General features: G+C 60.1%; 3 protein-coding genes and 1 long non-coding RNA gene across 8 annotated transcripts; 3 read left to right on the top strand and 1 right to left on the bottom strand.

Annotated features, from left to right (window-relative positions):
• Positions 1-177: 177 nt before the first annotated feature.
• Positions 178-7924, top strand: PRUNE1 (prune exopolyphosphatase 1). 3 transcript variants are annotated; one of them, XM_050330413.1, is made up of 8 exons: positions 178-642; positions 5769-5873; positions 5946-6151; positions 6328-6512; positions 6584-6742; positions 6826-6920; positions 7010-7168; positions 7240-7924. In XM_050330413.1, exons 1-8 carry the CDS (start codon positions 388-390, stop codon positions 7558-7560), a joined length of 1485 nt encoding a protein of 494 aa, XP_050186370.1. In that variant the 5' UTR covers positions 178-387; the 3' UTR covers positions 7561-7924. The 3 variants fall into 3 exon arrangements, with proteins under 3 accessions (XP_050186370.1, XP_050186372.1, XP_050186371.1); XM_050330415.1 differs by lacking the exon at positions 178-642 and adding an exon at positions 3612-4198; XM_050330414.1 differs by lacking the exon at positions 178-642 and adding an exon at positions 4380-4812.
• Positions 7925-8132: 208 nt separating this feature from the next.
• On the bottom strand, positions 8133-12846 carry CDC42SE1 (CDC42 small effector 1). Of its 3 annotated transcripts, XM_050330499.1 has the most exons (5): positions 11953-12264; positions 9545-9716; positions 9353-9463; positions 9027-9101; positions 8133-8909 (listed from the first exon to the last, which is right to left on the bottom strand). In XM_050330499.1, the coding sequence occupies exons 2-4, from the start codon at positions 9596-9598 to the stop codon at positions 9030-9032; spliced, it is 237 nt and encodes a 78-aa protein (XP_050186456.1). In that variant the 5' UTR covers positions 9599-9716; positions 11953-12264; the 3' UTR covers positions 8133-8909; positions 9027-9029. The 3 variants fall into 3 exon arrangements, with proteins under 3 accessions (XP_050186456.1, XP_050186454.1, XP_050186455.1); XM_050330497.1 differs by lacking the exon at positions 9027-9101 and having other exon boundaries at positions 11953-12846; XM_050330498.1 differs by lacking the exons at positions 9027-9101; positions 11953-12264 and adding an exon at positions 10990-11940.
• A 1392-nt stretch (positions 12847-14238) lies between these two features.
• Positions 14239-17543, top strand: MLLT11 (MLLT11 transcription factor 7 cofactor). Its single transcript, XM_050330502.1, has 2 exons — positions 14239-14435; positions 15850-17543. The coding sequence occupies exon 2, from the start codon at positions 15859-15861 to the stop codon at positions 16117-16119; it is 261 nt and encodes an 86-aa protein (XP_050186459.1). The 5' UTR covers positions 14239-14435; positions 15850-15858; the 3' UTR covers positions 16120-17543.
• A 1141-nt stretch (positions 17544-18684) lies between these two features.
• LOC126647914 (uncharacterized) lies at positions 18685-20361 on the top strand. The gene is made up of 2 exons (XR_007630685.1): positions 18685-18982; positions 19734-20361. It is a non-coding gene; the product is annotated as an uncharacterized LOC126647914 (long non-coding RNA).
• Positions 20362-20835: the final 474 nt, after the last annotated feature.

Here is a 20835-nt window from a genome sequence, read left to right as displayed (position 1 = left end):
CCCCCACCTGCAGGGACAAGGGGGTGTGGGGGGACCTGCAGGGACCCCCCCGGGCCACCACCCACCTGCAGGGACCCCCCCGGGGCCACCACCCACCTGCAGGGACAAGGGGGGTGTGGGGAGGGAGGGGACCTTGCAGAGACCCCCCTACACCCCCAGAAGGGCAGGGGGTGAGGGGGCACCTGGTTACCTGCCCTGGCACCTGCAGCTGCTGCTGCTGAGGAGGAGGAGGGTGAGGGTGGTGCTGCTGATACTCCTCCTGCTGCAGCTGCCGCGCCAGCTCCAGGTCACTGAGCACCGAGGGGGGTCCTGCCCCTGCTGCTGCTGCAGGGACAGGGCCACCATGTAATCCTGGGGGGGACAGGAACACACAGAGGGGGGGTCAGCATGGCCAGCCCGGACCCTGGGGCTGGGCTGGGACCAAACTCGGGCGTGTCCCCCCCTCCCACCGCCCGACCCCACCTGGTCCACTTGTCTCTGCTGCAGCTGCTGGGCCGGGGGGGCCGCGGGGTCCCCCCCCTGGGCCGGGGCGTGGCTGAGGTGGAAGTCGGTGTCACAGAAGCAGCTGTCCCCGTCCACCGTGTGCAGGCTCTCCCAGACCACCCCCTCCTCGCGCAGGAAGCCCTGGTCCGTCACCAGCAGGTACAGGTGGCCCTGGGGACGGGCACAGGGCACACTCAGTGCAGGAGGACGTTCTGGGGAGGCACAGGGCATGGGGAGGGTGTCCAGGGGCCCACCTTGTGCTTGGTGATGGTGCTGAAGTGGTTGTTGCGGAAGAAGACGCCGAGCTGGCCCTCGGGGGCCGCGGCCGTGAGCTCGCACAGCCCGTGGTAGCTCAGCTGCGACGCCGTGGCCTCCAGGAACTGCTCGGCCACCAGCCCTGCGGGCACACCGAGGGGGGCAGTGGGGCTGGGGGTCCAGCTCTGCCCCAGGGACCCCGGGGAGGGGGCTGGGGGGTCCAGCTCTGCCCCAGGGACCCCGGGGAGGGCTGGGGTCCAGCTCTGCCCCAGGGACCCCGGGGAGGGGGCTGGGGCAGGGGGAGCCGTTACCTTCGCTCACCAGGCTGGAGTCGGTGGCCTGTTTGCAGGTGATGATCTTCTCCACCAGTTGGTTGTAGCTGAGCTTGCCCACGGCCTGGACCATCTCCGGGCTCTGCAGGGAGGGCAGGGAAGGGGGGTGAGCTCCTGGCTTCCCACCTGTGGCAGCCCAGGGGTGGCTCAGCTTGAAGATTCACCATCACAGGGACATTCCTGATGGTGTCCACCGTCACAGAAGGGTTTGGGATGGGAGGGATCACCTGGTCCAGCTTCCTCCCTTTAATCGTCCATTAGCTCGGGTTTAAAGCCCCATCCAAAACATCACAGAGGGGTCTGGGTCAGGAGAGGACTTTCTAGGATTATCCAGAACCCTCCTGCCATGGGTGGGGACACCTTCCATAGCCCAGGTTGCTCCAAGCCCCCGTCCAACCTGGCCTTGCACACTCCCAGGGATGGGGAATCCATCCACAGCTTGCTGGCCTTGCCCAGGATTGACCCCAACCCCTCAGAGCAGAGGTTCTGCGGCCCTTGGATCAAGGGGTGTCCTCACCTGGGGGTCCACCAGCCAGCCGTGGTAGAGGGGGATGTTGAGGAGGTCAAAGACGATGCACTCGGGGGTGTACTCAAAATCCGAGACCCCCGTGAACCTCACGTTGACATCCAGCCCCGTCGAGAGCTTCGGGAGCACCGTCATGGTGTCACTGATGTTCTGGGAGGGAGGAGGAACAAGGGGGGTTTGCTCCTGGAGGGGGAACCCCAAGTCCCCAAGAGGATGAGGGAGGTCAGTGGTGGGGTTGGGTGACCTGGGCTGTTGCTCCTCACCTGCTGGAAGTTGAGCTGGAGCCCCTCCGATGTCTCCCGGGGTTGGGTGGCCAGGATACAATCCCCTGGAAGGCAGTGGGGTCACCCCTGGCACAGCCCCAGCAGGGCAGGGGTGGGGGGGTCCCAGGGGAGGCCCCGCTCCCCCATCCCCATCCTGGGGAGGGACAGGAGTGTGGGGGTCCCAGGGGAGCTCACCCAGGTGTGCCATCAGCTCCTCGGCCGTGATCACCTCCTTCTGCGGGGGCAGCTTCACCTGCAACGAGGGGAGGATGGGACCCCCTTCCCGCCGGGGTTCAGGGACAGCCGGGGCCGAGCCCCCTCCCCCCCAGGGACCCCCCGGGACCCCCGCCTTGCCTTCCAGCGCAGCAGGAGGACGTTCATGATGGCGAGCAGCGGGCAGGGCCCGTTCTCGCTCTGGGTGATGACGGGCGTGCGCTCCCCCCTCCAGCGGATCCACTTCACGCAGTAGAACTCAGGGGCCCGGGGGGGCTCGGCCGGGCCAGGGGAGGACCCCCCTCCCTCTGGGCTCAGAGGGTCCCCCCGAGGCTCCTCATCGCGGGGGGGTCCCGGGGCACCCCCCGGCTCCCCCTCCCTGGAATCTCCGGCTGGTTCCGGGCTCTGCCGGCCCAGGGCGGGAATTGTGTCCTCCTCAGCCCCCTCCTCCGGCAGCTGGAGGGTCCCTGCCCCGCTGGGAGGGGCCGGGAGGGTCCCTTCCTGCTCCATGGGAGACCCTCCCCTTGAGCAGCTCCGGATCAGGCTCCTGGGAACGCTCCGGGGTTGTCCAGGAACAGCCACATCCCAAATTCCAACCTTAGAAAGGAAAAATTGGGAATGTCAGGAAAATAAAATAAATATAGATAATATATAGATAATAACTATAATAATATATGTATTAATATAAAATATTACACATTAAACTAATATAATATATGAATAATACAGTCTATTTATATATTATATTTTTATAGAATATATACTATAATATGTAATATATAAAATATAAAAATATATAGAGAATGTAACATAATCAATATATCAAGTAAATAAATGCAATAATATAAATGAAATATTACAGATACATAATAAATAGTCCTAGTACATACAGAGAGATGAGTTGATGAATAAAGAGTATTATTAATCAAATAAATGAGAGGAAAATGTTTTGACGAGTAAGCAGATGGATAAAACAAACAGGGTTAATAATAAGGTAAATAACTACGTTGACATGTTCTTTCCAAATCGCCAGAATCAAAATGAAATACAAACTAACTGAGTAAAACATGAAATGAACTGACGGAGTGATATAAAATAAAATAAAATAAAGTCAAATAGAATAAAATAGAAAATAGAATAAAATAAAATAGAAAATAGAATAAAATAAAATAGAATAAAGTAATATAGATAGAATAGAATAGAATAGAATAGAATAGAATAGAATAGAATAGAATAGAATAGAATAGAATAGAATAGAATAGGAATAGAATAGGAATAGGAATAGGAATAGAATAGAACAGAACAGAACGTAACCAAGGCCGGGCAGCCGGTGGGGTTGGATTTCCATGGGATGAGTTTCCCGGCCCTGCCCCACCCGGGGCCGGACAGACCGGCCGGGCTGGGTCGGGGTCTCGGGGCGGGGCCGGGGCGTGGTCGGGGGTTTTGGGGGCCGGGGGTCTCGGGTTCTGGCCCCGCCTCGGTGTCCCCGCCCGGGGTCACCCCAGGACCCCCCAGCCCCTCCCACTCCCCGGTCCCGACCGGCGCTCGGGATCCCGTTCCCACCTTCTTTTCCTTCTTTTTACTCCTTTTTCCTTCCTTATTCCTTGGTTTTCTTCCTTTTTTTCCTTCTTTATTCCTCGTTTATCCTCCTTTTCCCTTATTTTCCCTTCTTTTTTCCCTCCTCTTCCCCTTCTTTTTCCTCCTCTTCCCCCTTGTTTTTTTTCCCCCACTTTATTCCTCCTTTTCAATCCTTTTTACCTTTTTCCTCCTTTATTCCTCCTTTCCCCTTCTTTATTCTTTTTTCCTTCTTTCTCTTCCTTCTTCTTTTTTTTCCGCTTTTCTTTCCGTTTCCCCTTCTCTTTTCCTCTTTAATCCTCCTTTTCGCTCCTCGTTTCCTCCTCTCTTCCTCCTTTTCCCCTTCGTTTTTTTTTTCCTTTTTTCGCTGTCCCCCTTCTTTTATCCTTTTCCCCCTCTTTTTTCTCCCCTTTTCTCTCCTTTCCCCCCGTTTTTCCCACTTTTCCCGGTTCCACGGGGCCTGTTTTCCACCTCCAGCCGCCCCGGCTTTCCGCTGGGAAGGCGGATTTAGGGCGGGGGGAGGAGGAGGAGGAGGAGGAAGAGGATTAAAGGTGTAATTTTGGGGGTGTAAGAAACTTTGGGGGATCGCACCTGTGCGGGAGGGGGCGGGAGGTTCTTGGGAGGGCGGTTGGGGGTGGAGGGTTTTGGGGTCCCGGAGAGTTTTGGGGGCCGAGGGGAAGAGGATGGGGGGGGTTGGGGTTGTAAAGGAGGTTGGGGGGTTACGGGAGAGTTTTGGGGCGTCCGGAGGATTTCGGGGGGTCCCCCCTGGGCCCCCCCCGATCCGCGGGGATGCCGGGAAGGGACACGCCCCTCGGTGCCACGCCCCTTCCCAGCAGCCCCCGCGGCGTGGGGGTGCTGTACTGGGCTGTACTGGGTTATAGTGGGCTGTACTGGGCTGTAGTGTGTTGTACTGGGCTATAGGGGGTTGTAATGGGCTTTACTGGGCTATAGTGGGTTGTACTGGAGTGTGCCCCACTGGACTGTGTTCGGCTCTACTGGGCTACAGTGGGTTACTCCAGGCTGTACTGGCTATACTGGGTTATACTGGGCTGTTCTGGGCTCTAGTGGGTTACACTGGGCTATACTGGGAGGGGCCGCGCGGGTCGGGGCGCGGGTCGGCGCCGTGATGGAGCGGTTCGTGCGGGGCAACCGGGCAGCTCTGCAGGTACGGGGGGCTGGGGGGGTCAGGGGGTCTGGGGGCTCAGGGGTCTGGCATGTGGGGGTCTGAGGGGGTCTGGGGTGCTCAGGGGTCTGGGGGTTCAGGGGACCGATGCCTCATGGGGGGGCAGGGGACAGTGGGAATTGGGGTGCATGGGGTGCCATGGGGGGCAGAGGTGCCCAGGAAAGTGGGGGGCAGGGGGCTGCACGGCCAGGGGTGCAGAGGGGGCTGCATGGCCAGGGGTGCAGGAGGAACAGGGGGCAGAGGGGTCTGCATGCCCAAGGGTGTGGGGGGCAGGGGGTCTGGGTGCCCAGAGAACCGATACCCCCAAGGGGGGTGCCCCCATCTCCCCTGGGGAGTGGGGCTGCTCCCTCCACAGCCACACCAGGGACACCCCAAACCCTCCCCAGCACCCCCCTCCCACCCCCTGCAGCACAGGGGGTGCAGGTCCCCCGACCTGCTGCTTTATTTCCTGGGCTCCTACGGAAGCAATGAGTGAATCTGGGTTATGGCAGGAGAGATTGTCCCCAAAAAACAGCCTGGGGCTGGGGCGGCTCCCTGGAGCGTGACAGGCACCTGGGACGGGCGCTGGAGGACTGACATGTTTTTCTTGCTGCTGCAGGCGAGAAAAAAAGGGGTGAAACATCATGTTTTGGGGGGGACAGCCAGCCCCAAAGTCACCATTTCTGGGAAAAACAGGTTAAAATGCTCCCAGGGCTGCGGGGGTGGGATGGTCCCTGTCCCCACGCTGGGCTGAGGTGGTTTTCCTGCTCTCCCCAGAGCCCTAGTGCACCCCATTTCACACACACACCCAAAGACGATGGGGTTTAGTGTAGGTGACATCAGTGATGAGTGGCTCCAGGGAGGCTGGAGTAACCCCTCGAAGGGGAAGGGAGGGGTTTGGGGGTTTTTGGAGGACGGGGACGCATCTCTGCCATGCCTGATGTGTCCCACCCCGGCAGGATCACATCCAGCATCACTGGGAGATCCACGTGGTGATGGGCAACGAGGCCTGTGACCTGGACTCCACGGTCTCAGCACTGGCCCTGGCCTATTTCCTGGCCCAGGTGGGTCCCTCGCGCTGGGTCGGGGACACGGTGGCCCGGGGGACGCCTCACTGGGTGTCACCCCCCCCGCAGAGCTCCCCAGCTCCTGGAGCCGCCTTCGTGCCGGTGCTGAACATCCCCCGCGCCGACTTCGCGCTGCGGACGGAGACGACGTTCCTGCTGCGGGAACAGGGCATCCCGGCCACCTCCCTCATCTTCCGGGATGAGATCGACCTGGGGGGGCTGCACCACGCCGGGCTGCTCTCCCTGACGCTGGTGGATCACCACGTCCTGCCCGGGTGAGCCGGGGGTGACACGGGGATGCCCGCCCGCCCAGCCAGAGCCTCGCGCTTTCCTCGCTTGGCTTGGCTTGGCTTGGCACGGGTCGGATTTCCGGGGTGTTTTTAGGGCAGGAGAGCAATACAGGGGGCTCCCAGGCTCTGCCGGGGGTGACCCTCCCCGTGTTGCCCAGCAGTGCCGACGCAGCCCTGGAGGAGGCCGTGGTGGAGGTGCTGGACCACCGGCCGCTGGAGCGGGACCGCGGCCCACCGTGCCGGGTGACGGTGGAGCCGGTGGGCTCCTGTGCCACGCTGGTGACCGAGCGCATCGCCCAGGGCCCCCCGGGGCTGCTGGACAGAACCACGGCCGCGCTGCTGCACGGTGAGGATGGGGGGGCCCGGCCCGGCCCCGGCCGAGGGGACGGTGCCAACACAGCCCCGTGTCCCCTGCAGGCACCATCCTCCTGGACTGCATCAACCTGAGCCCGGCCGCCGGCAAGGTGACGCCGCGGGACGTGGCATGCGTGGCCCTGCTCGAGGACAGGTTCCCCGAGCTGCCGCCCCGCGACAGCGTCTTCGGGGCCCTGCAGGCGGCCAAGTTTGATGTCTCGGGTGCGGTGACAGCCTGGGCACCCCCCATCTCCCTGGGGACAGCAATGCATCCCTGGGCTCACGCTCGCCCCGTCCCCTCCCAGGGCTGACGACAGAGCAGATGCTGCGCAAGGACCTCAAAGTGCTCTCCAGTGACGAGCTGGTCCTCGCCATCAGCGGCATCTACGTGGACCTGGAAGTGAGGCCTTTGGTGGGGGGGAACCGAGGCGGGGAGTGGCACGCTGGGGACACGGCGGTGACGCCAAAGAGCCTCTTCCCTGTCCACAGACGTTCCTGCTCCGGCCTGGCTTGCTGCAGGACCTGGATGGCTTCTGCCAGGCCCATGGCTACGCAGGGCTGGTGGCCATGACCGTCTCCTTCAACGAGCGCCACGAGCCCACCCGCAAGCTGGCGGTCTACAGCCGCTGCGAGACCCTCCGCGGCACGGTGAGCTGGGGGGGCCAGGCGCTCTCAGCTGGCTGGCCCTGAATGCTCCTGATTGTGGTGCTCCCTCGTAGCTGTGCCGGGCGCTGGAGGAGGCGACGACGCCGTCCCTGCACTTGCAGCCCCTGCCCAGCCCCTGGCCCTGCGTGGGCGCCTTCGCCCAGGGCAACGCCTTGGCCTCTCGCAAGAAGGTCCTGCCCATCCTGCGGGCAGCCCTGGGGGGCGCGGGAGCTGCCGGGGGTCCCGAGGAGGAGGTGGTGCCCCCGCCCACCCCCATGAACAGCCTGGTGGAGGAGTGTCCTCTGGCGCAGGCTGTGCCCCCGCTGTGCCCCCAGGAAGTCCTGGAGCGGGTCAGCCGCATCGCCACGGGGCAGCCCCCCGGCTCCCCCAAATAACAGCGGGCACCCCGCGGCTCCGGAGGGCTGGACGAGAGGTTGGGGTCCCTGAGTAGGCCCTGGGGGGTGCCCGGGCATGGGGGGTTGCAGCCACCTTCGTTATAGAGCTCAGCTCTTGCTCCTCAGTGTGAGCTGTGCCCCCAGTGGGCTCCCCCCGCCCCCACAGTCCCCCAGGGTGGGTTTTTGGGGGCAGCAGTTGCACGCACTTAATGAGGGCACTGGGGGGTTGTTTTTTAACGAGTTCTTGATGTTCTTCCCTCCCCTGGAGGGCTGCAGGGGGGGCCCTGGATGCCGGGTCCGGACACGCAGCCAGCCCAGGAATGTCACCCACATTTTCCAAGGATTAAACTTCCCTTTTCTTCCACTTTGGGCTCTCGGCTTTTATTCTGGCCAGGTCTGGTGCTGCCCCCCTCATGCTGGGGGTGCCCCCCACCCGCTCCAGGGGGTGAAGCCCCTCTTTCCCTGGGCTGCAATCCCCCCTACAAACATGAGGCAGGCCTGGACAAGCCCAGCTCTGCCCAGAGCATCCCGGAGGAGCCCAGTGAAGGGGAAAGGCTCTGTCACCCAGCACAGGCTGTTTAACGTTTAATCCTAATGAAATGGCGCTAATTAAACTATTTACACCCGCGCCTGAATTCGGGAGCCTCCTGGGGTCGGGCTCTGGTCCTGCCTCTGCAGGTGACAGTCCTGGGTGGAGGGGACCCCAACACGGCCTTGCCCCCACAGAAGCTGCTCAGGGGGGTTTAGGAGTTTAAAAAAAAGAACATATCCTAAAAAAAGGGGGGAGTTTGGCAGTGGTGGGAATGCCGGGGGGAGGCACTGCGGGCTCGGTGATGGTGAGACACCGGAGTGCCGGGGTTTGATCCTGGTTTGGCACCAAAGCATCAGGGTTTAATCCCCGTTTGACACCATATCCTGGCTTTGCACCGGAATATCTCGGGTTCGAGCCCGGTTTGGCACCAGAATGTCGGGGCTTAATCCCGGTTTTGCTCCTCTGTGCCATCCCAGGAGGCACCACCGGGCAGCCCACGGGACACACCAGAGCAGGCAAAGGGAACCCCGGGAAGGTTTGGCACGCGTGGGCTGCGCCTGGCAGCTCCTGGCACGGTCCAGGGGGTGGCTGTGTCCTTCCCAGGTGGGGCAGGAGGAGGGGGCTGTTAACCCCACCCCCTCCCCGTGTCACCGCCCGATGCCCCCGGGAAGGAGAGATTTCCCGGGGGAATGACGACCAGAAGTCACCGGGAGCTGGGCGAGGCTGGTGCTGCATAAATACCGCGGGGCTCCAAGGCGGCCTCTCCTCCAGCGGGGGCGGGGGGGCAGTTCAAGTTCGGGCTGAAAACGCCAGGAATCTGTGAAATCCCAGAGGTCGGGTTACGGGAGCACAGGAGAGGAGGCTCCTTCGGGTGACACTCGGTGCTGGTGCCTCCGAGGGGGCACTGGGTGCTGGGGGGGGGCCATGGACTCACACGCTACAACACCCGGGAGTTGCTCCACTGTCGCTCCCGGCCGCCCTTGGATCGCATCTCCTGCATGGCACCGGTCTGCAGGGAGGGCCTGTCACCCACTGTGCCACCCTGTCACCCACTCAGGACACCCAGCACCCCGAGAGGGACACCCACCACCCAAACGGGACACCACCACTCCAAAAGGGACACCCAGCACCCCAAAAGCAACACCCAACTGGGAGACCCAGCACCCCAAAGCAAGACCCATCAGCGAACCGTGAGACCCAGCACCCCGACACTGACACCCATCAACCCCAAAACCCCCCGCCCGGCCCTGCCCCAGGTACCATGGGCAGCCCCTCTCCCGCGGCCATGTCTCCGGAGCCGATGTGCGTCAGGTGCACGAAGTTCATGGGCTCCCCGATCATGGAGCGGTCGATCCTCCTCCTCCTCTTCTTCTGTGGGGCGATGAAGGCCGTGAGCCCGCTGCTGACCCCCCCCAGCCCCACCCCAAAGCCCCAGCGCCCCGGGGTACTCACAGGCTGGGGCTTCTCCACGACGCAGCAGCCCAGCTTGTGCCAGAAGTCGCTCATGCTGGTGGCGGGAGCCAGGGTCCCCCCGGCGCCGAGACCCCCGCGGGGTCACTCCATGGGGACACTGCGGGGCACCCGCTGGGGCCGGCACGGCGTGGGCAGGAGCAGCTGGCTGGCACTGGGAAGGGAGGGGGGATGTCTGCCCCAAATCAATGCCAAACTGACCTCCCGTCCACCAAACAGAGATGGAGACCCCCAGGAGACCCCTGGGATCACGCAGAGTCCCCCCAAGGGACTCTGGCCATCACCCAGAGCTCCCCATGGCCAGGGCTGGATCAGGGCAGGACACAGCTGAAGGATGCTGCGGCAGGATGGGGGGGATGGAGGCAGCCGTGGCAAATCCCAACTCCCTGAGCCAGGAGCTATAAATATCCCGGCCTTTCCGAAAAGGGGCCGGAGGTTGAGCTCTTCCGCTGCAGCTCCAAGAGCAGATGGGGGGAAAACAAACAGGGGCTGGTGGGATTTTACCCCAAAGCCCCATGGCCCTGCCTGGGGTAGGCAAGGGGATGTGGGAAGGGGGGTTCACCCCCAAAACAGGGGTTCCCCCATCCCGAGGAGACACAGCTCCTCTGCTGCAAGAGCACCTGGAACTCACCCACCCACGACAGGCCTGAGCACAACCCTGTGTGAGCCAGCGGAGAGTCCCCGCGCCGGCCCAAGGCCGAGCTGAGCCACAGCTGGGCCCGTGGGTGCTGGACCCACCACACAGGCAAACAGGAAGAGTTCCTTCCTCTGCCTCTGCGCCGGCGACGCCGGATGGGCCAAAGTCCGCGGCTGCCGGGCCGCACTTCCTGCTCCTGGCGGGGAGGAGCGGGGCTGGGGCTGCAGGAGCAGCCCCCCAGCACAGGGGATAACCCCCCAAAATGGGGTCTAACGCCCCTGGGGTGAACGGGGGGGCTCTGAGCCCAGCCTTGCCACTGTTCCACCCACAGCCTGGCCAGGGCCAGTGGGCAAGATCCGGCCCCAAGGACCCCACGGAACAGCACCCACAGCCCTTCCCTGCTGAGAACAGGCAGGTTGTGACACATCTGGGGCTGTGCCCCGGCACCCCCAGCCTCTCCCCTGGGCCTTTCCCCCGGCTGTGGGGAGAGGAAGAAGGGGCTGCCTTTTCTTCCCAGCCTGATTTCCTTAGGAAACAAGGCTGCCAGGGCCGGCCCGGCCACAGCCCCGGATCCGGCAGCGCAGTGGAAAGGCCTGGCTGGGGGGTACCCCCCAAATTCACCATCACAACCAGCCCTGGGAGTGCTGGAAGAGCCTCCACTGGGAGCCCCGAGAGTGGGCTCAGCCCCGTACGAGACACCAGTGATACCCCATGGAGCCCTCCAGGGGTTCCCACCACCACGACCCCCTGCCTGGACCCCTCTGACCCCAGAGCCCCTGCCAGCACCCACCGGGGCCTCACGTCCTCGTGCCCAGCGAAGGGCGACGGCGGGCGCTGGATGCGGGCGCTGGATCCGAGCGCTCTCCCGGCTCCAGCCGGTTCTGTCGGTGGGTCCTACGGGCTGCAGCTGCCCCAATTCCCCGCTCTGGGGGGGTCTCACGCCCCCCACACGCCCTCAGGCCACCCCTGCGATGAGCTGTGTCTGGTCTCAGCCCGGCTGGGTGCTGGGTGGCCCCGGCGAGGGCAGCTTAGGCCCGGCCTGTGCCGGCACTCACAAAATGACTTCCCGGTTGGGAAACCACCGCTCGGCTCTGCGTCACCGGCGGGGTCTGGGGAGGGGGGGCCCACTGCGAGCCCCCCCGCATTGGGGGTCACCCACTCCAAGGGTGCTCGCTGGGGTTTCCTAAAGCTCGGAAGGGAGACAGGGACACAGTGGGTGAGAGGCCGGGGGTGCCCCACCTGCGGGACCCCCGGGATGGGGCAGCAAAGGGGGGACTGAACCGCCTTAGAGTGGGATGGTCATGGCTGCGACCCCGATCCTAGAAGGACTGAGATCCCCGGGGGTCCTGATAGTGTGTGGGGGGGTCCTGATAGGGCTCCGGGGGTCCTGATGGGGTTCGGGAGTCCCAGCAGGGCTTGAGACCCCGGGGAGTCCTGGTGGGTCTGGGGACCCCAGAGGTCCCGACAAAGCTGGGGGGTCCTAGCAGAGCTTGGTACTGTGGTGGTCCTAGTGGGGCTGGGGGGTCCTGGTGGGGCTGGGGGGTCCCGGTGGGGTTGGGGGGTCCTGGCAGCGCTGGGGGTCTCGGTGGTCCTGGGGGTCCCGGCGGGACTCCTTGGTCCCACCAGGGCTGCAAAGGGGGTCGTCCTGCCGCCCCTCTCCCGTTCCGGTGCCGCTCCCCGCCTTCCCACGGCGGCTTCGGGGGCCCTTCCGCGGGGTCGCACCCCCGTCCCGTCCCGGTGGCGGCCCCTTTACCTGCCCCGGCGCGGCTGCGGGTCCCGGTGTCCGGTTCGCGGCTGCCCCAGGCGTGTCCCGGGGGTCCCGGTGCCGGTCCCGGTGCCGGTGCCCCGCTCGAAGCCCCAAGTGTGTCCCGGGGTCCCTGTCCCGCTCCCGGTGCCGGTTCGCAGCCCCAGGCGTGGCTCGGGGTCTCGTTCCCGGTGCCGTTGGCAGCCCCAGGGGTGGCCCGGGGGTCCCGGTGCCGCTCGCAGCCGCAGGGGTGGCGCGGGGGTCCCGCTCCGTGCCCGGTTCGCAGCCCCAGGCGTGGCCCGTGCGGACGCGGCGCAGCTCCCGCCGCCCGGCGCGGCCCCGACCGGGCACAGCGCCCTCCCCTGGGCCCCGCCGGCACTGCAGGGGGGCGGCGGGGGGGTCCCAGCAGGACTGGGGGTCCCTGGGAGCGCTGGGGGTCCCCGCGGTCCCACAGGGGAGTCCTGGGGTGCCAGTACTGGGGGTTCTCGGGGTCCTGGTAGGGCTGGGGGTGCCCAGCAAGACTGCGATCCCCACCAAGTGCTGGTTGTGCTCCCATTTGCCCCCCGAGCCTTATTCCCACTTTTTTCCATGGATAGGCCAGAGCCCTTGGGGGACCGAAGCACCCAAAGGCGTGGGAACCCCGGGCCACCCTGCTGCCGGTGTCGAGCTATTTCACCATTTCCAGCTCCAAGCCCTTCTGCTTGCATAATGTCTGTGGGGTCCCGCCACTGCCACTGCCACCACGGTGCTGCCACCACCACGATCCTGCCACTGCCACCACTGCCACCACGGTGCTGCTGACACAACCTCGGGGCTCCAGCCACTGGCCAAACTGGGCTGTGACTTCCAGGGTGTCCCCTCCTGCAGTCCCCATCCCACATGGAGGGACCCACACGGGGGGAGCCCCAGAGCATCCCTTCCCATGGCAGCCCCCAAATCCCAAACATCCCCATCACTCCCACTCCAGAAATCCTGAACAAGGCAGCACTGTCCCCACTCAGCCAGGTCTCTGTCCCACGCTGTCCCCAGCCCTGGGGCTGGCCCTGGCTGGTGGCCCTGGCTGATAATCCAGGGTTTGTGACCTCGTTCCAGCCGAAGAGCCTGTTTTGTTGGTCCTTGTGCTGCCAGAGGACATTGTCCCCCTCACAGCCCTCCCAAAACCAGCCAGTCCAAAGCTGTGCCCCCATTGCCATGTCCCCCCAGGGGGTTCAGCCCCAGGTCCCTTCCTGGAGAGGGACATGGCAGGTTTGGGGTTGTCACACGTGAGCCACCCCTTTGAGTAGGTGACAGAGACCCTGAAGAGAAGCAGATGGGTGACATCCAGCTCCCTGTGGAGTTGCTCAGCCAAGCTGCCCCCCAAGGCCTGAGGGAACCCCAAAACCAGCAGCTCGACCCTTCAGAGGGACCCATATCATGCCATGATCCCCAGTTGGAATTTTCCCAGTGCCGGGTGCTGGTGGGGCCGAGCTGAGCCTGAGGGTCTATTTTGGAGCAGGAACGTGGGATCCTCTTGGGCCATGACAGCAGAGGGGAGGAGGAGGAGGAGGAGGTAGAAATAGCCTGGCTGCAGGCCGAGTGCTGGCACAACCAGCTGCACACAGGGAACCAGGGAATGGGCAGGAAAAGGGAGGAAAAAACCCTAAAGCCCTGAAGGAATGCTGATCTCGGGCAAAGCCCAGGGAGAGGAGGGCAAGAGCTCACCTCTTAGGGCTGTGGATCTGGCCTGTGCCCCTCCCAAAAAGGGCTTTTTGGGTGCCAGGGCAGGAGATTCCCTGGTCTGAGGGGTTGCATCGGAGTTTTCTTCACTGTCCCCCTGACGCTGGATCAGCCCAGGGTGGGAACTCGGGGCAGCAGAGGTGCCCCCCACCCGGTTTGCAGCCCCCCCTCAGCCCTGGCACTGATGCCAGCTTTGGGTGTCTCCCTCCATTTCCAGCTCCACCACTGCCTTTGGACACAAAGCCGGGATATTTTTGCCGTGTGGCCTCAGGACCAAATACTCACAGTCTCAGTCATCAGAAAAAAGCCTTTTCCAGTTTTTTTTGAAACCAAATGTCCCCGTTCCCTCCCAAGGTTTTGGGGGAACCCAGCACCCCGTTCCTCCACCTGCAGGTAAAGGAAATATTTGTCAGCTCCACGGAGATCGAAAACGCCCCGTTATCCCCCCCTCAAAAAAACCCAAAAAACAAGCACAGCTGAAGGTTTCAGGAGCGATCTGGGAATCTGACATCTCCTGATCTCGGGGGGTCCAGCGCGCAGGATCCCCCCCGAGCCTCCGCCCCCACCGTCCTCCCCCTCCCCGGCGCGGGTGGGAGCCGCTGACTCATCTGCCACCATCATCATCCCCCCCTCCCCGAGGAAGGCGATCCGAGGGGCTGCATTGCAGACCCAGCCGCGCCCGCAGACAAAAGCCACGCCGCAAACCACCCGCGGCTCCCCCGGCACTCAGACCCGCCCGGCACCGAGAGCATCACCCCGCGAGCCGGCCTGCACAGGTAAGGGATGCGGCCAGGAGGGACGCACAGCAAGAGGATGCTTTTTTTGGCTGGTTTGGGGTTTTTTTTTGGAAGAGATTTGGGTGGAGGGGGGTGGTGTTGGAGTGTTATTTTCTCGGGGGAAATAAGTAACAGCCAGAGGGGATTTAAGAGGATAAAAGGTGGTTTTGCTTCCATGGGATGAGCAGACCCCGCTGATCCCATGGGAAACGCTCTTTCTTAGGGGTGACACGCGACACAGGAGGGCTTTTTCCCCACATTTGTTCCCTTTTATATTGAATTGATATATTTGAATATATTTGAATATTTTACTTGTCACTTAACTCCCTTAACCCCCCCCTTGTCACTAAATTCCCTTTTACCCCCTCTTGTCACTAAATTCCATTTTTCTCCCCTTTGAAGCCTTAAAACCCATGTCCATGACACCCATCACCATTAAAATAATTCGCTGCTGTTGTGCAGCAAGAAACCCGGGGGTGGATCCCCAGGGACAGATCCCCAGGGATAAATCCCTAGGGAAGAGACCCTTTGGAAGCCCCGTGGCTCGGTTTCCCCTGAAGGGGTGGCACAGGAGCCTTTCGTTGCCTCAGAGTGACATCGGGAATCTCAAATTTAGCAGCTGCTCATCAGCACAGACAGGGCACGGTCCGAGGTACGCCTGAGTCATCCTTTGGAATTCTGCTTTCCAAGGCTTAAAACAGGGGGATCAGCGGGGAAAAGGAGGATGTGTTGGGTTATTCTGATTTTTCCCCACCTCCGACTGAGGTGAGTGACATAATCCTGCCAGGGAAAAGCCAGGCAGTGACTCAGCTGATCCGCGTCCTCCTCCTGCACTTTCCCAGTCCTCGGTGGATTGGGGCGGGGCTGCAGGGGGAATTCAGCATGGCAGGGATGGGTGGGGTGTGCTGGGAATATCGAGCCATGCTGCTTCCAGCCCTTTCCAGAGGGTTCTGGCACGGCCCCCTGGGCGATGCAATGGGGGGGCGTGCAGGGACCCCCCCTTGTTGCCCGGCACAGGGAAGGGAGAGACCCTTGTGTGCGGTCTCATGGAGAACCAGGTCATTGGGACGCTGTTTTCCCTCCCTCCCAGCAGAGCAGGATGTGGGGGACACCCCAGGAGGGATTTCAGGAGGAGCAGATCCCCACCCTGTCCTTCCCTCCCGGGCTGTGTTTGGATGGGGGCTGCCACCAAGGCCGTGGGTAAAGCCTTGGCAGGGCTCAGATGTGCAGTCGGGCCCAGCCTGGAGTCCAACCTGCACAACCCCACGCTCTGCCCCGCCAGCAGACTGATCCTGGGGGGTGTCTCATGGGGTTGAGTCAACGCGGGCAACACCTGAGATTTTCAGCCACTTCGAGGCCACTGCTGAGCGTTGGTCGAGCTTTTCTCCTCTGTCCTCTCGCTCTGCCCCTCCAGAGCCCCAGGATGCTGGACACCATGAGCAGCCAGTACGACTCCTTCATCTACTGGAGGATGCCGATCCCGAGGCTGGACGTGGCGGAGCTGGAGGGGCTGGGGCTCGCAGACATGGCCCTCTACAAGCCCAAGGCAGGGCTGGGCCAGCGGGAGCGGCTCAGCCAGGACCTGTCCCCAGAGGAGGAGGACACCCTGCTGCCGTTCAACACCTTCAACTTCTGGCGGGCTCCCATCGCCAGCATCAGCTCCTTAGATTTCGATCTAATCTGAAGCCCTCCCTGCCCCTCCTCACCCCTCCCTGCTCTCCCCCTCTCCGCCAGGGTTTGGTTTTTTCGTCACTTGGGGGGCTTGTAGGATTGGTTTTTTGTTCGTTTCTGGGCGGTTTTGCCATCGCTAATTAACTCAGCAGTTCACCGTGGGCTCGAGGCTGATGGGCTCCCTGAAAAACCTCCAGCCCCTCCCCGCTCCTCCCCCTTTCCCTCCCTTCTTGGCGCTGGAATCGCAACGGTGCAAGGAGGGGGGAACGACACCGGGGGCAAATACGATGGGAGGGGGCAGAAAGAGCCCCCCCTGCTGCCCCTCTCTGTGTCTGGGAGGTCCTGGGGGGTACTGGTGTGACCGTGGGTGTCCCCGCCCCGTGTGACACCTTTTCACCTCATTCCTCCTGTGCTTTTTTAAGAACACTCATTTGTGCAATCGGGGCGGTGGGAATTGGCCCTCTGCGTTCCCCTGACCCAGTTTCTCCCAAATCTGCCTCATTCCTTACCCTTCCCCTCAGGAATTCGAGGTGGAAGAGGCAGGGATGTGCCCAGGGTACCACCACCAACCTCTTTCTTGAGAAAAATAATCGCTTTGAGTCTGGTGGGTTGAGCCCAAGCAGAAAAAAATGATGTCCAGGAGGGTAAATACACATGGAAATGCTCTGACCTTGCTGGGTGGGGTCAAGGCTGGGCGTTCACTGCCTCAAATTTGATTTTTTCTTTCATCTTTTTATGCCTCATGTGCTTTATTCCCAGTGTGACTCCTGGCTGGGGCAGACACCAGGCACATCACGGGGTCTGTGACAGGGGCTGAGCTGAAAGAGAAGATGGAGAATTCAGTTTGATCTTCCCCCCAAATGGAAATATTTCAGATTTCCTACCCAATTAATCAACCACTTTAAAAACAACCAAAAAATGCTGCATTTGCTCAAGTGGAAGCCTTGAGTTTTCTTCGGGGAGATTTTTCACCTGCTGAGGTTTATTTCTGAGCATCATCTCAAAATGGGGGGGAGAAAAACCCAATTTAAACAGTTATTTCTACCCCCCTAAGATTGTTTTTCTGGGATTGGTTTGTCTTCTTGAGTGTGCTTTTTTTGGGTTTGACTGGGGTGAAGTGATGTGGAGCATCCCAAAATTGTCCTGAGAGCTGGGGGGTACGTGGCTGGGGGCAGGCCGAGGCAGCACTTTGAAAGTGCCACAAATAGGCAGAAGTTGGAAAAAAATCTGCATTCTACTGTGAAAATAGAATGCTGCTCTCCTGTAATCTCCAGAAATAACCAAGTGTGCTGATTTTGAACCATCCATGTAAAAACAGAGGTGAAAAATGTTAATTCTCCTCTACAGAGCTGTTTGACTTCTGTGTTCCCAGCTGGGAAAACCTGCAGGAGAAGTATTTATTATGAAACCTTAAATAAAATCAGTTAAAAACATGCACATTCCTGTGGACATGTAAACTGGCATCAAGTTCTGCGGATTTAAGTTATTTTAAATCTTTTTACGGCGAGCTGAGAACTGATCCCTGTGTCTTTGCTGTGGAGGACTCAGGTGTGGAAAAACTAAGCCTAAAGGATTAATTTAAGAACATTAAGGATATTATTTACACTTCAGCTTTTACAAGCCCCACAGGAAAACACCCTAGGGAAGAAGGAGGCCCCGGACTCCCGAATTTACCTCAAAAAAGGGCATTTTGCGTGGGTCAGGGGCACCTGAGAATGAGGAGAAGGGGGTCCAGCATCCTGAGGGGGCCTCAATCTTAAGATAATCAGAGGGGACTGATACACACATATGCGTACCTAAATATACATATACATTTATTGACACTGACCTATCGAGGGACCCAGGACTTTGTAAAACACCAAACTCCCCACTCGCCTCAGGGAGGCGACGTCGCCATTTTATATTTGGCGCCAAAAGGCCCCTGAGGGAACCAAAGGCAAGGTCACACCCTGTGCTTATTGATATCCTTCCGCTAGAGAAAAATACTCCCCTCCAGGGCTCCCCCGTCACCTGACGGGGGCGGGAGGAAGGTGACGGAGAAAAGAAGGATAAATCCCCAAATTCCGCACGATTCCCTCGGAGACAGAACGCGAGGAGGGCCAGCCCGCCCTTCCTCCTCCTCCTCCACCGGCGCGGCGCTGATTCTTTTGTCGCCGCTGGGTTATCCTTCCGCCACCACCGCGTCCCGGCCTGGCCGGGGCCGCCATTTTGTGAGGCCGCGCGAAAGGGGCGGGAGCGGCGGCGAAAGGGGCGGGGGCGGGTCCGAGAGCCGCGGGAGTGGGGCTTGGGGTGATCTGAGGGGTGTGCGGGAGAGCCCTCCGTGAGGGGGTTCAGGGGACCCTCTCTAAGGGGTGATCTTGGGGGTCTGAGGAGGGGGGACCCCCATGAGGGAAGGGGAAGGGGGGGGCCTTCTGAGAGGGGTGATCTTGGGCATCTGAGGCTGGGGAGTCACTGTGAGGGGGTTCAGGGGACCCTGACCCCGTGAAGGAAGAGTTTGGGGGACCTTCAGAGGGGGCGATCTTGGGGGACTGAGGAGGGGGACCCCCCATGAGGGAAGGGGTTGGGGGACCCTCTGTGAGGGAGGTCTTGGGGGTCTGAGGAGGGAACACCCCCGTGAGATGGTTCAGGGCCCATGGCAGGGGGTGGAACGAGATGATTTTTAAAAGTCCCTTCCAACTGAAACCATTCCGTGCTTCCAAGGATGCTAAATGCCAGGGAAAGGGTGGCATATGTATCTCTGATCCCAGTCTTTCCCAGGAAACACTGCAGAACGAGATGAAGACTCATCCACAGAGAACAAACCCCAACACTGTGGCTCTCACCTCACCCTTCATTCTCACCACTCATCCCTTCAGCAGGCGCCAAAACCACCTCAGGTAAGGTTTTGTGGTGCCTTGAGGGGGAAAATCTTGGAAAAAAAAAAATCTAGGGTCCCTCACCAACCAGTAGAGGGCAGATGGATATTTAGTAAAGAGAAAGCGCTGAAATGCAGCCAAACACGCCCAGCTGCTGCTTCCTGCTCCGGGATGTTTTTACCACGGGAGGTAACAGAGGAGATTCCTACAACTGGTGTAAACAGAGGTGGTTCCAGTGCTGCTGAGGGGCTGCTCACTTCACTGCAGGTTTTGAGTGAGTGTTTCGCTGTTTTGGACCTTCTGGTGGGAATTCAGCCCTGTGGTTGGAATAGTTTTCCCTTTTTCCATCCCTTTGGTGTGGAAATCGATCTCGTTTCCTCTCTGCCTCTGTTTCACTTTGGTCCACTTGTCTGGTGGATCCCTCCTGAGTCCTGTGGATCCCTCTAAGTCCCTTGAATCCACCAGTCCCTCGGATCCATCCAGGCTCTGTGGCTGAACAGGATCTCCTTGCAAATCCCCACCTCTGCTTTCCATAATCCCCTTTTCCAGTGCCACCACATGCCACCTCCACACGTGGGACTGCCTAAGATATCCCAGGATTTTCCCTCTGCGACAGTTCCAACGTCAGTCAGAGCTTGGAAATGGCCCTTGTCAGGAGGAGTTTCTTATTTCCCAGGAGAGGGCATCAGTGACCACCCTAATCTCAACAAAAACCCCAATTTGACACTCCCAGATAATGATTTTCCCTTCTGTCTCTTCTGTTTTTGAGTAGGAACAAGGACCTTTATCTGGGCTGAAGGTTGTGAGGTGCTGAAGTCTCTAAGCCTGTGGTGTTTTCACCTGCCAGACCAAGTATTGTATGAAAATAAACCTGATAAACTCAGTAAAATCAGGTGAAAAAGAGAGAAAACAGGTTGCAAGGGTTAAATCAGGAGAACTTTAGGTGAACTTCCCTCTGTGTGCTCATAATCTCTTCATCTACGCTGGCCCTGGGGAACAGGATCTCTCTTTTTCCCCTTTTTTAAAGAGGAATTGTGGGTTCCCTGCACTGAGCTTGCGTCCATTTAGGTAATTTCCTGCTCCATTCTCCCCAGGTCTGCATTGAATGGGACCTACTGTGGTCAATTGGAGGAAGAAACATTGTTTTTGGGTTTGTTTATCTCGTTTGGATCCGTGTCCCCCCACAGTGGATGTGCTTTTGCAGTCAGAGGGGAGCAGGGAGGGCCCTGCTGAAATCCAGGGCCACGCGTGGCCAAACCGGGCAGCAAAGGGGCTGAGAGGGGCCTTATTTCAGGGAAGACAGATGATAATAATAAATTTATTTATTTATTTAATCCCAGTAGAGACTAAATAAAACGACCAGTGGTGGATCCCAAAGGAAATAAATGGATTTTTATTAACCACCGTGTTTGGACACCACTCTTTGTTGTCCTTGATGTGCTTTAACAGCCATTTTAAAAATAAATAAGGAACGTGGAAACCCAGGCCTGCAGGACGGGGCTTGACTTTAACGGACAAACCCGAACAAATAGTTTGGAATTAATTCGTCTCCCATGTTTTTGAGGCTCTGGTAATTTGTTCTTGGAGAAATGTTTGTGTTGTCTGGTTTGTGTTTTTTCTTTAATCATCTTTTATGCTGTGCCTGACCTTTAATTAACTCCCAATTTAGGAGTTTGATAAAGTGGAGGTTTATCTAATCCCTTCACTTCCCAGTTCCGTTCCTTTCCCCAAAGCCAAGCACTCTTTTCCTGCCATCTAGAGACAAGTCATTTAAATTCTTGAGGCTGCTGGTGCCACCCCACTGATTCCTTGACCTGTGGTGCTCGAGTGTTTTCCTGTCTGGCACCAGCAGCGGGTCAGATCCCAGTTTCCTG

The sequence above is a fragment of the Myiozetetes cayanensis genome, unplaced genomic scaffold, assembly GCF_022539395.1.
Source record: "Myiozetetes cayanensis isolate MyiCay16 unplaced genomic scaffold, myiCay2020 scf41, whole genome shotgun sequence".
Taxonomy (NCBI): Eukaryota; Metazoa; Chordata; class Aves; order Passeriformes; family Tyrannidae; genus Myiozetetes; species Myiozetetes cayanensis.
The sequence above is the reverse complement of the archived record's forward strand: the minus strand, read 5'-3'. Positions and strand labels throughout refer to the sequence as shown.